Below are 13,266 nucleotides of genomic sequence, written 5' to 3' on the forward strand. Positions count from 1 at the left end.
TCAGTTCACTCTGAAGTGAGATGGGCCGCATCTCCCAGTGGATTGGATTCTGGGCGGTGCATCCTGTCTGCCTTCAGTCAGGAGGACACATGCGGGCCAGGTCCTGGAGGAGGCAGAACTATGCAGTCAAGGTCAAGGCCCCAGCTCCCAGCAGAGGGGAGCCTTCTCTGTGTCCTGTTGGCTCCCGTTGTCACAAGCACAGTTAGGCTCTGGCGGTGGTGTCACTCGGCCTGTGTGGCTGCTGTGCGGGAAGTAGTAGGACAGCGAGGGAGCCAGGATTGTGAATTTGGGCCGTTTGGTGAAGTTCCAAGTTCAGGTCCTTTGTGAGACTTGGAGGGAGAGAGGGAGGATGTGTGTGCTCAGGGCGCACGCTCCGTCTTGATTACGGCTTCAAGTAACTTCTTAATACTAACAAAAGGCTTACAGGTGTTTAATTTTCAAAATATAATTGGCAAGGATTTAGTGGTAGTTGTGTATTAAAATCCCATTAACTCATTTTAGTTGTCTTTCTTGAGAGAGTGGGAGAGGGAGTTCCTGATTATTTGGGAGTGGTGTGAGGTATAGTATATATTGTGAATCTGAAAGTAACCTGTTACATATGTATGAAAGCTGGAAAACTGTTAACTTACATGTAGCTTCTTATGTGTAATGTGTTACAGATAATAGTAAGATCTGTAGAAATTACCGTTATATTTATAAATGCCTATTTTCCAGAGACACTTGCATTATACCTGTGCTCTGTTGTGCTCTACGGGAGAACTGGAAATCAATCTCTCTGGATTAACTTTATTTCAGGATTTTGACAAAACTTCTGGAAGTGTCAGATGATCCACAAGTCTTAGCTGTTGCTGCTCATGATGTTGGAGAATACGTACGGCATTATCCACGGGGCAAACGGTAAGGGAAAAGCCAGTAACTCGTGTTTCCTGAAACTCTCAACATAAAATCCTAACTAATGTACTTGCCTTGTAATAGACTAGTTTAGCATAGGAGCTAATGGAGTAAGTGAGGTCAAGATGTCCATAATATGGGGAATTCTGATGAACCGAGTTAAAGATGGGTAGTATCAAAGTATCCGTACAGCTATGATACTACTGTGCTGTGGCCAGCAGGGCTCACGTTAGAAATTTTACCTTCAGGATCTTCTTTGGTTTGTGTAATTTTAATTCAGTGGCCCTTTTGTGTGTGCTGGTTATTTTTCTACTACTACCAGTAGTTGCAGAGATGATGAGACATTATATTGAACTTAGCAGATTCACAGTATTGAAGAAAATTTATACCTGTGGAGAAAAGTTGTAATAGATGTTTGGTAATAGAATTTTGTATTTCAGAGTATTGAAAAGAGAGGAATTCATGTGGGATGAGACAGATAAGGCTCTACAGAGGAGATGGTGCTGGCTACATAATTTAAAATCATTTAGATACAGTAACAAAGAAAAGATAGGCATTTTGGGGGAAAGCAAGAAAGTAAGGTACCAATATTATATCAAGGGAGAAAACATTAATGGTAAACAAGGGCTGTTTGATGCTATTTGGAAAAGCAGAGATATGTTGAGCCTTGGTTTGAATTAGTGCTGTTTTGCTTGTGAATCGGTTTCCTGATCTATCAAATTGGGATGGAGTCCTACTCCTTTCTCATGAGGCGGATGTGAGGACTGAATGAGCTAACCCAGTACAGTGATGAGAGTAGTACTGTTAGGTACCTGGTAAGTACTCAGTAAGTACTAGCTACTTTCATTGCTGTTAATGTTAATATTTTGTATTCAGCAAAGCTGTCTATAAGGAGACATATAACCATATTTTTCTTATTTATCACAAAACAGTGTCCTGAAGCCCAAAACATCTTACAAAGTGAGCAAAAATTGACAAGAGCCAGAGATGTGATTTGCATCCTTTAACATTCCACAATTAACTTCATAACTCCCTCTTTTTTCTTGTAGTGCATAAATATTTAAGTCTTTTTTTTTCTAAAAAAATTTTTTAAGTGTATTTACGTGTTTTGGGAGAGACAGAGTGGGGCGGCGGAGGGGAGAGACCCCCAAGCTCTTCTGGAGGATGAATGAGAGAAGAACATTAGGCACGTGGCATATGGAAACTACTCCGGGTATTGGTACCTACTGTAGGGAAAGTAGAAAATTATTTAGTGTAGCTCCTGAATTACTCAAGTGTTTGAGCTGCAGAACGTTCTCATTCTGGCCCAGCAAACCCTTGCTCCTGGTCTTACATAGAACTGTATTTCCGGCAGACTTCAGAAGCAGATGGCCTATGGACAGCAGGTGCATAAGTCTGTGTGGGAAAGCTCTCTGTTGTAGTTTTCAGCTCTGTCATTGTATTCTTCGGTTCCGGGTCTGCTGTTTGCTTCTGTTTATAATTTCTATGTCTTTGTTGTCATTTGTCCATGTGTCATTTTTCTAATGTTGTTCAGTGGTCTGTGTTCTCTTTCACTTCATTAAGCTTCTGTAAGATGATTGTATTGATCCTTTGTTAGGCAGATTTTAGATACATATTTCTGTGGGATTGAAACTATTGGTTGCCTTCAGTAGTGTTAGATTTACCTAATTCTTTATGGTTTGTGTAGCCTTGCGTTGATGTTTGTGCATTTGAAGGAGCTAATGCCTCTTCCAGGCTTTAAAGACCATTTTCAGCAGATAATGGCCTCCTCTCTGTAGTCCGAGCTGATGGATGAGATTACCTGTGGAAGCACGTTCGTGCTGGCTTGGAGGGGGTTATGCAGGGGGATGGGTCTGCAGCGGGGTCCATGGTTGGCAGGTTTGTTCCTGGTTTCCTGTCTGGTCTTCAGGTTGCTGGGAGTGTGTCCAGGACCTTGTTTAGTAGGGTAGTGCAGGGACAGGGTCCGTTTCAGCCTCCGCAGCTGCATCCTGCATCAGCTGTCCTCTCACCGGGTGTGTGGACGGGTGTGCCTCCTGCCGAGTCCCAGGGAGGACTGCCGCCCGGTCACTGAGGGTCCCTGGGTGGGCAGGATGGGCCCGGGGCCGTGGTCGAGAGGGGCTGGCACCGAGCTCCAGGACTATTTCAGGATTCCTGGTTGGGGCCGAAGTATGCATACTTGGCTTTGGAGGCACAGAAGGGCATCTGCACCCCAGGGTCCCTCGGGTGGGTGGGACCAATCCCTGACTTCGGCTGGAGGACGTGGCGCCGAGTCTAGGACCATGTCAGCATCTCCCGAGACACCGGTGTGAGTGTCCCCCCACCAGGTCCCTGTGTCTGCAAGACTGCTGGTGACTGCAGCTTGGAGGGAATCGACCCTAGTGTAGGACCCTCTCAGGATCCCTGGGGTGCAGGTGGGAGTGTCTCCCACTGGTTTGCTGGACCAGCAGTGCTGCTCACGCACTGGCTGGGGAGGGCTGGGGCTGAGTATAGGGCCCTTTGCAGGATCCCTGGAAGCGTTGCCAGATGTCTCCTGCCGGCTGCCAGAGACTGGCTGGCCTGCTGGCAGACTCCTTGTGGTAGGGTTAGAGCCACTTACAGGGTGCAGCCTGCAGTCTCCTGCTGGGTCTCTGTGCCCTCACGAATGTTTGTGGACTGGCCTGGGTGGGCTGGAGACCAGTCACAGTGCCCTTTCAAAATCTGACAGTTTGTTGGGCTTACCTTCTCGCGGCTCCCAGACCTCAGCAGAGAGGGCCTGAAGCCTGTTTAAGGGCTATTTCAGATCCACACAAGCGGGACTGAGGTTGGCGTGCCTGTTAGCTGATGGATGCGTACGTGTGACTCCTCCAAGGCCCCTTGGCAAAGTTTGTTGATGGTAGAACCGAAGCCTTCGGGACTGTAGCAGAATTCTCAGCGTACAGAGCCGTTTCCGGGTCTGTAGCTAGGACCACAGCCAGTGAGTGAGCTGTCTGGGTGTGAGCCCGCCTTCTCCAAGTGTCTTTCCTGAGTCGGAGAGTGCACCAGGGTTTCCCAGCCCCTACCTGGATCCCAGAGTTCCCATGAAGGCACTTTTTCCATGGATGGATGCCACGTTATTGCTGTTGAAGAGGGGAGACACGCTTGAAGGATGTGTTATCCAGCCTCCTTGCAGACATCATTCCCATAGCCCGTCTCTGCAAGTTTTATAGCTGTGCTCTCATCCTACTTGTCACTTGAGCCTTCTAGACCGGAGGTTCGCATGCATTTAGTCACTGACTGGAAATTGGTGAAGTTATAGCTGCTGGATTGGGACACATTGATTTTGTAGCAGTGGAAGGGTAACAGCTTTAGCCCCTGCAAACAGAAAAATATCTCATTCCCCAGAGATACAGGGGAGGGAGAATATTAATCTTTGTCAGTGGGGTTTCCCTAGAGCTCTCCTCATGAAGATCTATGAACTGTTGCACACTCTATGTCTAATTGACTGCCGATCTGCCATCTACCTCCAGAGAGCATCGCCACAATGTGGTGGCCATTCCCTTAACCTTACTGAGAAATCTATTGGAAACCAAAGGGACAATAATAGCTTTTGTAGCTCCCAGGCAAAATACCTGTCAGTAGCTCTTCATGTCTATCCCTAAGCCTCCCTCAGCCATTCCAAGGGGCAGATAAATATCACCCATCTGGTGCCATAGATAAGTAGGTCAGTCTTTCCTGAAACCAGGTGTGGACTGTTATTCGACTTGAACTGAGATGCCTCAGGTTTACCATCCATCTGGGAAGCCACACTGAGGGCGCCGTCAGCTTGTCTGCCCTCACCCAGCCCTGCCTCACCACCACCACCACGGATGAAGATCTCACGTGGGGGGCCCAACAACTGTAAATGTAAACACTTTCTTTGCAGAGGCCATGAGTATACCCCTGGTATTATACTTCCTGTGTGAAGGCCAGGCATTAACTTGCTTTCCTCCCCAAAGCTTACACATGAGGCGTAGTCCTAAGGAGCCTTTGAGTATTTAAGGAAACGCTACCAGTTGATCATGTGGTCCTCATAGGAATGTGGAGATCTCTATTAAAAGGAGCTACCTTTGCTGATTCAGTGGAGTTTCCCAAAAAGAAGTGATCAGTGATACCATACACCCTAACTCTGGAAGACACTCAAGTTAGCTTCAACTCACTGGCCAAGTTAGGTGGCAGAATTCCTGGAGACTTCCTTCTTGAGCCAAGGAAGAATCTGCACATTCTTTATATATCCATTTGTGCCTGATTAATGCCAGCTATGAAGGTCAATACAGAAACTTAAGGGGAAAGCCATTGGATTTTAAGTTGACCCTGATGTTTTATGGTATATTTTCAGTTGGTTAGGTCTAGGACCTTGGGGGACATGGATAAGATCAATACTACAAGGTCACTTTATTCTGGTGCTATGTATTTAATCTCCGCTTGCATCAGCCAGATTATTCACAGGGACCCGTGGAGTGGCATATTCAGGTAAACTTGCCAGAAAGCAAGATAATGTAGAAATAAGGGTATATGTAGGGAAACATTTCTCTCATCTTTTTGCCCTTCTTGCATACTGAGGCACTGAATGCCCTTTTCAAATAGATGTATACCTGCAAACAAAGGGCAGGGTGCTTACTGTCTATTATGAGAGGTTTGGGTTCCTTAAGTTCAAAGTTCCTCTTCTTTACACTGCATGCAGGGCTCATTTAGCTCTCTTCGTGTTTTCCTATGGAAATTGTGGCTTGGGGAGGCAGCACAAAGTGCTTATATTCCTCCTACCTCTTTACCTTGAATGACAACCTATCAGTCTCTGACCCAGGGATCTCATGTCCTCTACCGGCATTTATGAAACTGTGGCAGCTTTACTTGCTTGCCAAGTGGGATAAAAGCCAAGATCTTTCGTGGTTCTTGACACTGTGACATTAAGAACCATCTAACATTAATACCATTTTAAAATAGCCTATTTTATTATGAAAAAAATTTAAGATCTTTAGATAAAAATAAAGACAGATTTTACTTTTATGTAAATATAGCTAATAGCCAAGGTCCCTAGCCCATCTAAGATATATTTAACATGAAAAACAGATGATAGATGGATCTTTCCTAGATATGTAACTGGAGTTATTTATAGTACTTTTGGAAAGGGAAGCTAAAAAGCAAATCTAGATAAGATATCCTCATTCTAGTTTTTATTTTTATTATTATTATTTTCTNCAGGAATGAATCCCACTTGATCTTGGTGGATGATTCTTTTGATATGCTGCTTGTAATTTATTGTCTTATTGAATTCTATACAACACCCCAGTGCTCATCCCAACAAGTGGCCTCCTCAGTGCCCATCACCCACTTTCCCCTCTCCTTCACCCCCATCAACCCTTAGTTCGTTCACTGTATCCAAGAGTCTCTTATGGTTTGCCACAGTCCCTCTCTGTAACTTTTTTTCCCCTTCCCTTCCCCCATGGTCTTCTGTTACGTTTCTCAAAATCCACCTATGAGTGAAAACACATGGTATCTGTCTTTCTCTGCCTGACTTATTTCACTCAGCATAACACCCTTCAGTTCCTCCACGTTGCTACAAATGGCAGGATTTCATTCATTCTCATTGCCAAGTAGTAGTCCATTGTGTATATAAAATATCCTCATTCTAGAATCATAACGGTGGTGAAAAGCTTATTTAGGAACTTACCTTCTTACAGTACTGAGTTGTTATCATCAGCTAGTGTTTCAAATGTGTCTAATGGATACACTGTTTTATACCACATCTGCTGCTAAGCAGAAGCCTGTGATGCCTTCACATAATCCAGTTCTGCCGCGTCCCATCTTTTCTCCCTTCCCTACTGTCTCCCCTGATGAAGGGTTGTCTCACACTCCAGGCTTCCCCTTGTCCAGGCTACATCGCTGCTGTCATCCTCTGTGTCAGTCCTCAGTGCCGAAGCACTTGTTTTTGTTTTTGTTTTGCCTGACACTCTGGCATGCTACTGTTTCTCTCTTTCCTTCCGGTGGCTTACATGGACCCATGGGCTAGCATATTTATTCTTTTTTTGAAGCCCCTCACCAGTATCTCTCAGAGTAACTTCATTTCTTTTTTTTTTTTTAAATGTTTTATTTATTTCTAGGAGAGAGAGAGAGAGACAGCGTGAGCAGGGGAGGGTCAGAGAGAGAGGGAGTCACAGACTGAAACAGGCTCCAGGCTCTGAGCTGGCAGTCAGCACAGAGCCCGACGCGGGGCTCAAACCCACGAACGGCGAGATCATGACCTAAGCGAAAGTCAGACGCTTAACCGACTAAGCCACCCAGGCGCCCCAGAGTAACTTCATTTCTATACAATCTTCTGCTCCTTCTTTGAGATATATTTTCAAATTATTTTCTTCTTATCACATAGTTCCTTGAAGACTCTCATTCTCTTTGAATCTGCTTGAAAAATTGTAGCATTTTCTCTCTGTGAAGTCATCCCCCTATCTTCCTACATGGGGGTGTTTCTCAAGTGTAATAAATAGATTGTCAGTGGGTTTACACACCCACAATTTGAAATAAATATTTAAAAAATCAATACTCAAAAAATCTAATTCACGTTTAAATTACTGATAACTCTGGTGTCAGTTACAGAAATGATTTTGTCTGTGGGCTTTTTACCAAGGTATTGATAACAGAATGCTTGAATCATACACACTTTGTCTACGCACTTTCTTTTCTTGTTTTTATTGCTGCTAAATTTGAAATCTGTTTGTTATTTAGTAAGACTTCCAGTCAACCATAGGCTATGAGTAGTTAAATTATGGGGTATCAAAAATGATATGTGGATTTTTAACTGTGGGGGGGTTGGTGGCCAGGCCCCATGGGGAGGGGAGGCAGGAGCGCCCGGTGTCTGGGTGTCCACAGAAGAAACTTACGGCGCTGCGCCGCAGCCCCTGGTGCACTTGGCCAAGCCACGCCCTTGGAGGACCGCTGACTTGCCGGGCAGCTCGATTGTGTTTCAGTCCGGACAAGCCTTCACGCGTGGCCCCCAGACTTCCAAGCTGCAGTCGCCTTTCAGGAAATGCTCACACTGTGCTAATCAGGCAGTTAGGTTTCTGTCTTTTCAAGTAAAAATACTGACTGATGGAAAAATTCTTCTCTTTTTTTTTCTGGAGAACCAGTGCACTGCCTTTAAAACACAAAAATCTGTCCACTTTTCTTTACATATATCTGTTCTCTAGCACGGTTCAGTTTCTGCAAAGATAACCTGTTCTGTCCCCTCGCCCCACCGGACTGTGACCTGTGAAAAGGGAACTGTGTCTGTCTAAGCATATTGTTGACCACAAAGTAGGGCATAGTAAATGTGGAGAGAAAGAACTATCAAAAATATTCCTTATTCTTTTAAAATGCGCACCTTTTATGAGGTACATGTCTTTGTTTCCTTTTGTACAGAGCCTAGTGTAGCTCTTACAAATAAAACTTAGTAGCTTATTTTGAGGGTGCCATTAACTTTTCATCGGTAAAACCCAATTAATTTATCTTTTTTAAATGAGAGTCATCATGAATAGGAACATTCTTACTATAGAAAACTTGAAAAATATGGAAAAGAGTAATAAAGAAAAAACAGTACTGCAGCTCTGAGGTAAAAATAATGGTTTATTTATTTTTGGGTTTTTTCCCCCTCTATGCATACATTTTTTCTTCCAAAATGTTGATTATAATATCTCTTATGTCCTATTTTTATTCAGTTTTTGAGTATTTCTCATCTGCAAATTTTTAAAAATATAAATTAGTGCTACGTATAGATAAATGTATTCCAGTTTGCTCAAATCTTACTAGTGGCTATTTGATATGTTCCCAGATTTCCATTATTATAAAAACACAGTGAACATCTTTGCAAACCTTTCTGATTATTTTCTTTGTTCTGGCCCCTTAAATCCATCCCGTGAGAGAAGGTATATAAGTACTTCTGAGATTTTAAAAACATTATTAAATGTAGGGCAGCAGCATGTGAGAATAGCGTCTTTACCGCCCTCCCAGCAGCAATGAATGTATTCATTTCTCTTTACAGTCTCACAGGGAGACTGGTACCTGGTGCTTTTCACTTTGTATTTTGAGTACTTACGTGATTTACAGGGAATTTAGTTGCTACATTTAAGACAGAGATTTTTAAAGTTTGCTGTTTACATTATTGTTCGTAAGATTTTTATCATGTATGTTTCAGTTAACATATATTGAAATTCATTAATTCACTAAGCACTAATGTTTTTTGTTTTAAATTTTTAATGGTTATTTTTGAGAGACAGAAAGAGTGCGAGTGGAGGAGGGCTCTTTAGAGAGAGAGAGGGAGACACAGAATCAGAAGCAGGCTCCAGGCTCTGAACTGTCAGCACAGAGCCCTACATGGGGCTCGAACCCACAGACTGTGAAATCACGACTGAGCTGAAGTCAGACGTTTAACCGACTGAGCCACCCGGGCGCCCCGGCATTAATGTTTGATTGACCATCTGGTCTGCTCTGGGCACTGTTCTGATTATTGCGTCATGGAGCTTACATCCCATGGAAACCTTTGTGGTTTCTTTCACTACTTTTATGGTTAGAAAGAGCTTGCCCATTTAGAAGTCTGGTAAATATTTTCCTGACTTATTTTTGTTTTTAAAAATCTTAAGGGGAACAAAATAGAATAATACAGAATAGTGAACAGAACAATGATTTCTGTGCTATTAACCTTGTAGACTCTAGAGGGTGTGTTGTTACATGGACATGGTAGTGCCTACTTGTGTGTCAACGGGATCATACATGTAACTTAACCATTTTTAGCAATATGTTGTGGGATTATAATACGTTATAATGTGTTATAGTGTGATATGATTTCATCAGCCGTGAATTGAATATTAAGCAATAGAATCCTCATCGGTATTTTATGTGACTAAGACACTGTTCTCACACGCTGCTGCTGGAAGCCTGAATTACATATTACAGATCTACATTAAGAGGAAAAAGACCTTTACAACACACAAAAATAGTGCTGTACTTTTTAGGATATTTAAAGATTACTCTACAGTTACATTTCTGTGTTCCACCAGCTGGTACATTCCTTAAAAGTTCTTAACCAGCACTGAGCTTGTTAATCACGTATTATAGTATTCTCAATCTTTAAAGCCTAACATGCTGTTGACTCAACTTGTTTTGAAATAGTTAGCAAGTTTTTCCCTATTAGACAATAGCTTATGAACAGAGTGCTTGGATCTAGTTCTAAATCAAATCATTTAAGTACCCTGTCTTTTTAATGATGTCTTCTGTTAATATATTAACTGGAAAGATTCTTTTCTCACCATTTTTTTCAAGCATCAATGATTTTGGACACCCTGTATAATCTGAAAGTAATTGGCATTTCAATTAAATTCAGAAGACAGAAAATGTGTATTTTATAGCAGTGAGGGTCAGTAGAGTGGAGATTGTCCATCCCTGTGTGAGATCTGTTGGAATTTCTGGAGTGGAGGGCAGTCACCTTTATAGTTTGAAAATTAATATAATATATTATATATTATATGATATATGAATACTATAAATAATAAAAAATGTAGATTATTAAAAGCAAAAGTTTTCAAAACTTGCTGCTGGTAATAGGAGAAGATAGTATAGACGGGCAAGGGTTTAAAATGTCAAACAACCACTTTGTAGAGGGGTAGGCAGCACATTTGTTGTGGGATTACATGAGGTACAAACTGTGAGGTATTAGCAATCTGACTGACATGTATAAAAATGGTATGTTATCTCTGTTTTAAATCCGTCATATTTTATACATAATATGGCAGCTTTCTGAGATTATATTTACTCATATACAGTTGACCCTTATTTTTCACAGATTCTATGTTTGTGAATTTGCCTGTTTGTTAAGATTTATTTATAGTCCCCAAACTAATACTCATGCTTTCGAGATCACTTGTGGACATGTGCAGGGCAGAGGGACATTTGAATTGCTGGACACACAGCTACTCAAACAAGGCTATACTCTGCCTTGTCATCTTAGTTCTTGTGCTATAAGCTGGTGTCTTTTTTTGGGATTTGTTTAGTGTCATTTATTTTGCATTTTTGTGCTCGTTGTTGGTGATTTCACTGTGTAAAATGGCCCCCGAGCACAGTGCTGAGGTTCTCTCCAGTGTTCCTGAGTAGAGGAAGGCTGTGATGTGCCTCACAGAGGAAGTACATACATTAGATAAGCTTCATTCGAGCATGAGCTCTAATGCTGTTGGCTGTGAGTTCAATGTTAATGAATCAACAACATCGGTTAAATAAGTTGTCTTCAAATAGAAACATGTAAAACACGGCTTTGTATCGATAAGTTGATAAGAATGTTGTGACCAGAGGCTGGCGGGAACGTAATCCTGTATTTCCCCAGGAGTCCCCAGATTTCACTAAATCTGTGTTCATGGTGACTTTACTAGAACACAGCTACCATAAATAATGAGAGTCGACTGTATTTTCTACATGCTGGAGGTGTCCAGATGAGGCCCAATAAATAATTCCTATCCTGCTTGCCTGAATTCCAAACTATTTGAGATACTTCACAAAGGAGGTAACAGATAGAGGCCAAAATAGAATGTTCACTGGTAAAGTCCGTTTTGGAGACTGTGGTGTGTCTTTCTGTTACTGAACCCATTAACCCCAAGGGGCACTGGCCCAGAGCGGAAGAGAAAAGAGACAGTGGACAAGTGTGTCTTGGAGTCCTGCTTCCAAACTCACCAAGCACAGAAGTCCCCTCTGAGAGGAGTAGGCAAGGGCAGGTGGAGACAGGGGTGAGCGTTAAATAGCAGGAGAAAGAAGCCGGCCCTGACAACCCCCAAGAGGAGCTCATATGTGCTGATGCAGATTGGACAGCTGGATAGGCAGTTTGTCGCTAAGAACAACTTTAGATTTAGCCCCAAAACCCCTTTAAAATGTATTCAGTGATGATAATCTTTTCATGCCTTTGGATGAAAACCTAGGTGGCTTGCAGTACTTTTCCCCTCATGCCTAGATAACAGCCCTGTGATCATTTTAAGTCACAGAAAGGGTTTGGTTGAAGACATTTAGCAGCTCTTCTCCCTACTTATGCACAAGGAGGGCGTCTCTCTTTTCTCTGTGATGCCCTCAGCGGGTGCAGGCCCACAGTCCTTCCTCTTCCTGGCTCCGCTTCCCCGAGCTTGCCTGTGTTGCCTCCATCTTCCTGAGGCTGGTGAATGGGGAAGGCGGAGGCGATGGGGAGAAGCAGGGGTGTTCTTACTTGCTATGACAGATGGCCGCTTTCTCTTCTCCCACCCTGGTGGGCGTCTGAAGCTGACCATTTCTCATGGGAGCACTTTTTGGGTTCATTGGAGGCACCTTTTCTGGGCCACCCCCCACAGCTCCTGTAGACGGGGCCGAGCCACTGTGTGCTTCATTGGGCTCACGGCGCGGCTCAGGCTTCTCGGCACCCCCGGCTCTGGGGATGTCGGCCGGTCCTGACACGGTCCTCTTCCCTGCTGCTGTGGGTTACTGCAGCCCCTCAGGCTCAGGCCATTGTCCTCCCGACCGCAGGGAACGTATGGCTGCCTCTGTGTGGTGTCCGTGCCATGGGGTTGGAAGCCATCAGCACCTTTTTCTTTCCTGCAGGGCGGGGACCTACCTCGGGGCCCGTCACGTTCCACAGAACACTCAGACGTCAACCTTCCCCTCCTTGGCTCCTTTCATGTTAGAAATAGCATTTCATCCCTAAGGGGATTAAAAATCATTAGGGTTCTTTGGAAATTCTGTGAGGTCCTCTCACAGTTTAGTTTCACTTTAGTGTCTGGTATCTGTGGATTCGGCATCTCAGTTGGTGCCGAGGCAGAAGGAGTTGGTATTACTATCATCACATTATACGTGGGTACGTATCCATTTCAGCAGTTCCAAAAAATGTACACGATTACAAAGATGTTAGGTAAACTGATGTCTAGTTAGCTCATCAGCGTAGGCAGGCGCATATTTTGTAGCGGCAGCGGAGAAGTCTGAGCGTATGTGAGAAGGAGGCACACTGGACCGTGACCCTCTTTTCCTTCAGTATTCCTCTCGACTTGTGTATTTTTCTTTTACATTTTTGTTCTCTATTGCTTATCCCGCTGGCCATCCTAGACTCCTCACAGCTCTCGGAAGAGTGAATGATGGACAGTGCAGAGATGAATAGCTGGCCGATAGTAAGTGCTGCTACAGTTACTTGGAATTCTAGCAATAGGGTGCCAGAGCAGTGGAGGGAGGGTCATCTCCAGGCAGTTTGCTGTAATAAAGCCTGTGTTTTTTGAAGGCTTCCTTGTCCTTTAATGATGCCATTTGGAGAAAAATAAACTAGGTGGTAATAGACATTGTTATTATTGTAGTACATACTAATAAATGTAATAATATAGCTAATAGGTATTTCATGAGGGCATGAGGGCATTCTGTGTT

At 43.4% G+C, this 13,266-nt stretch overlaps 1 protein-coding gene across 2 annotated transcripts in view; it reads left to right on the forward strand.

The window, feature by feature from the left end:
* The window catches only part of ATP6V1H (ATPase H+ transporting V1 subunit H), a 107,407-nt gene that overhangs the window by 65,758 nt on the left and 28,383 nt on the right, over nt 1-13,266 (forward strand). For both annotated transcript variants that reach the window (XM_077765023.1, XM_077765024.1), the window contains one exon: nt 796-897. In XM_077765023.1, coding sequence (XP_077621149.1) covers nt 796-897 — 102 coding nt within the window. The remainder of the gene's footprint in view (nt 1-795; nt 898-13,266) is intronic.

This window comes from Crocuta crocuta, unplaced genomic scaffold (genome assembly GCF_008692635.1).
Source record: "Crocuta crocuta isolate KB4526 unplaced genomic scaffold, BGI_CrCroc_1.0 scaffold94, whole genome shotgun sequence".
Taxonomy (NCBI): Eukaryota; Metazoa; Chordata; class Mammalia; order Carnivora; family Hyaenidae; genus Crocuta; species Crocuta crocuta.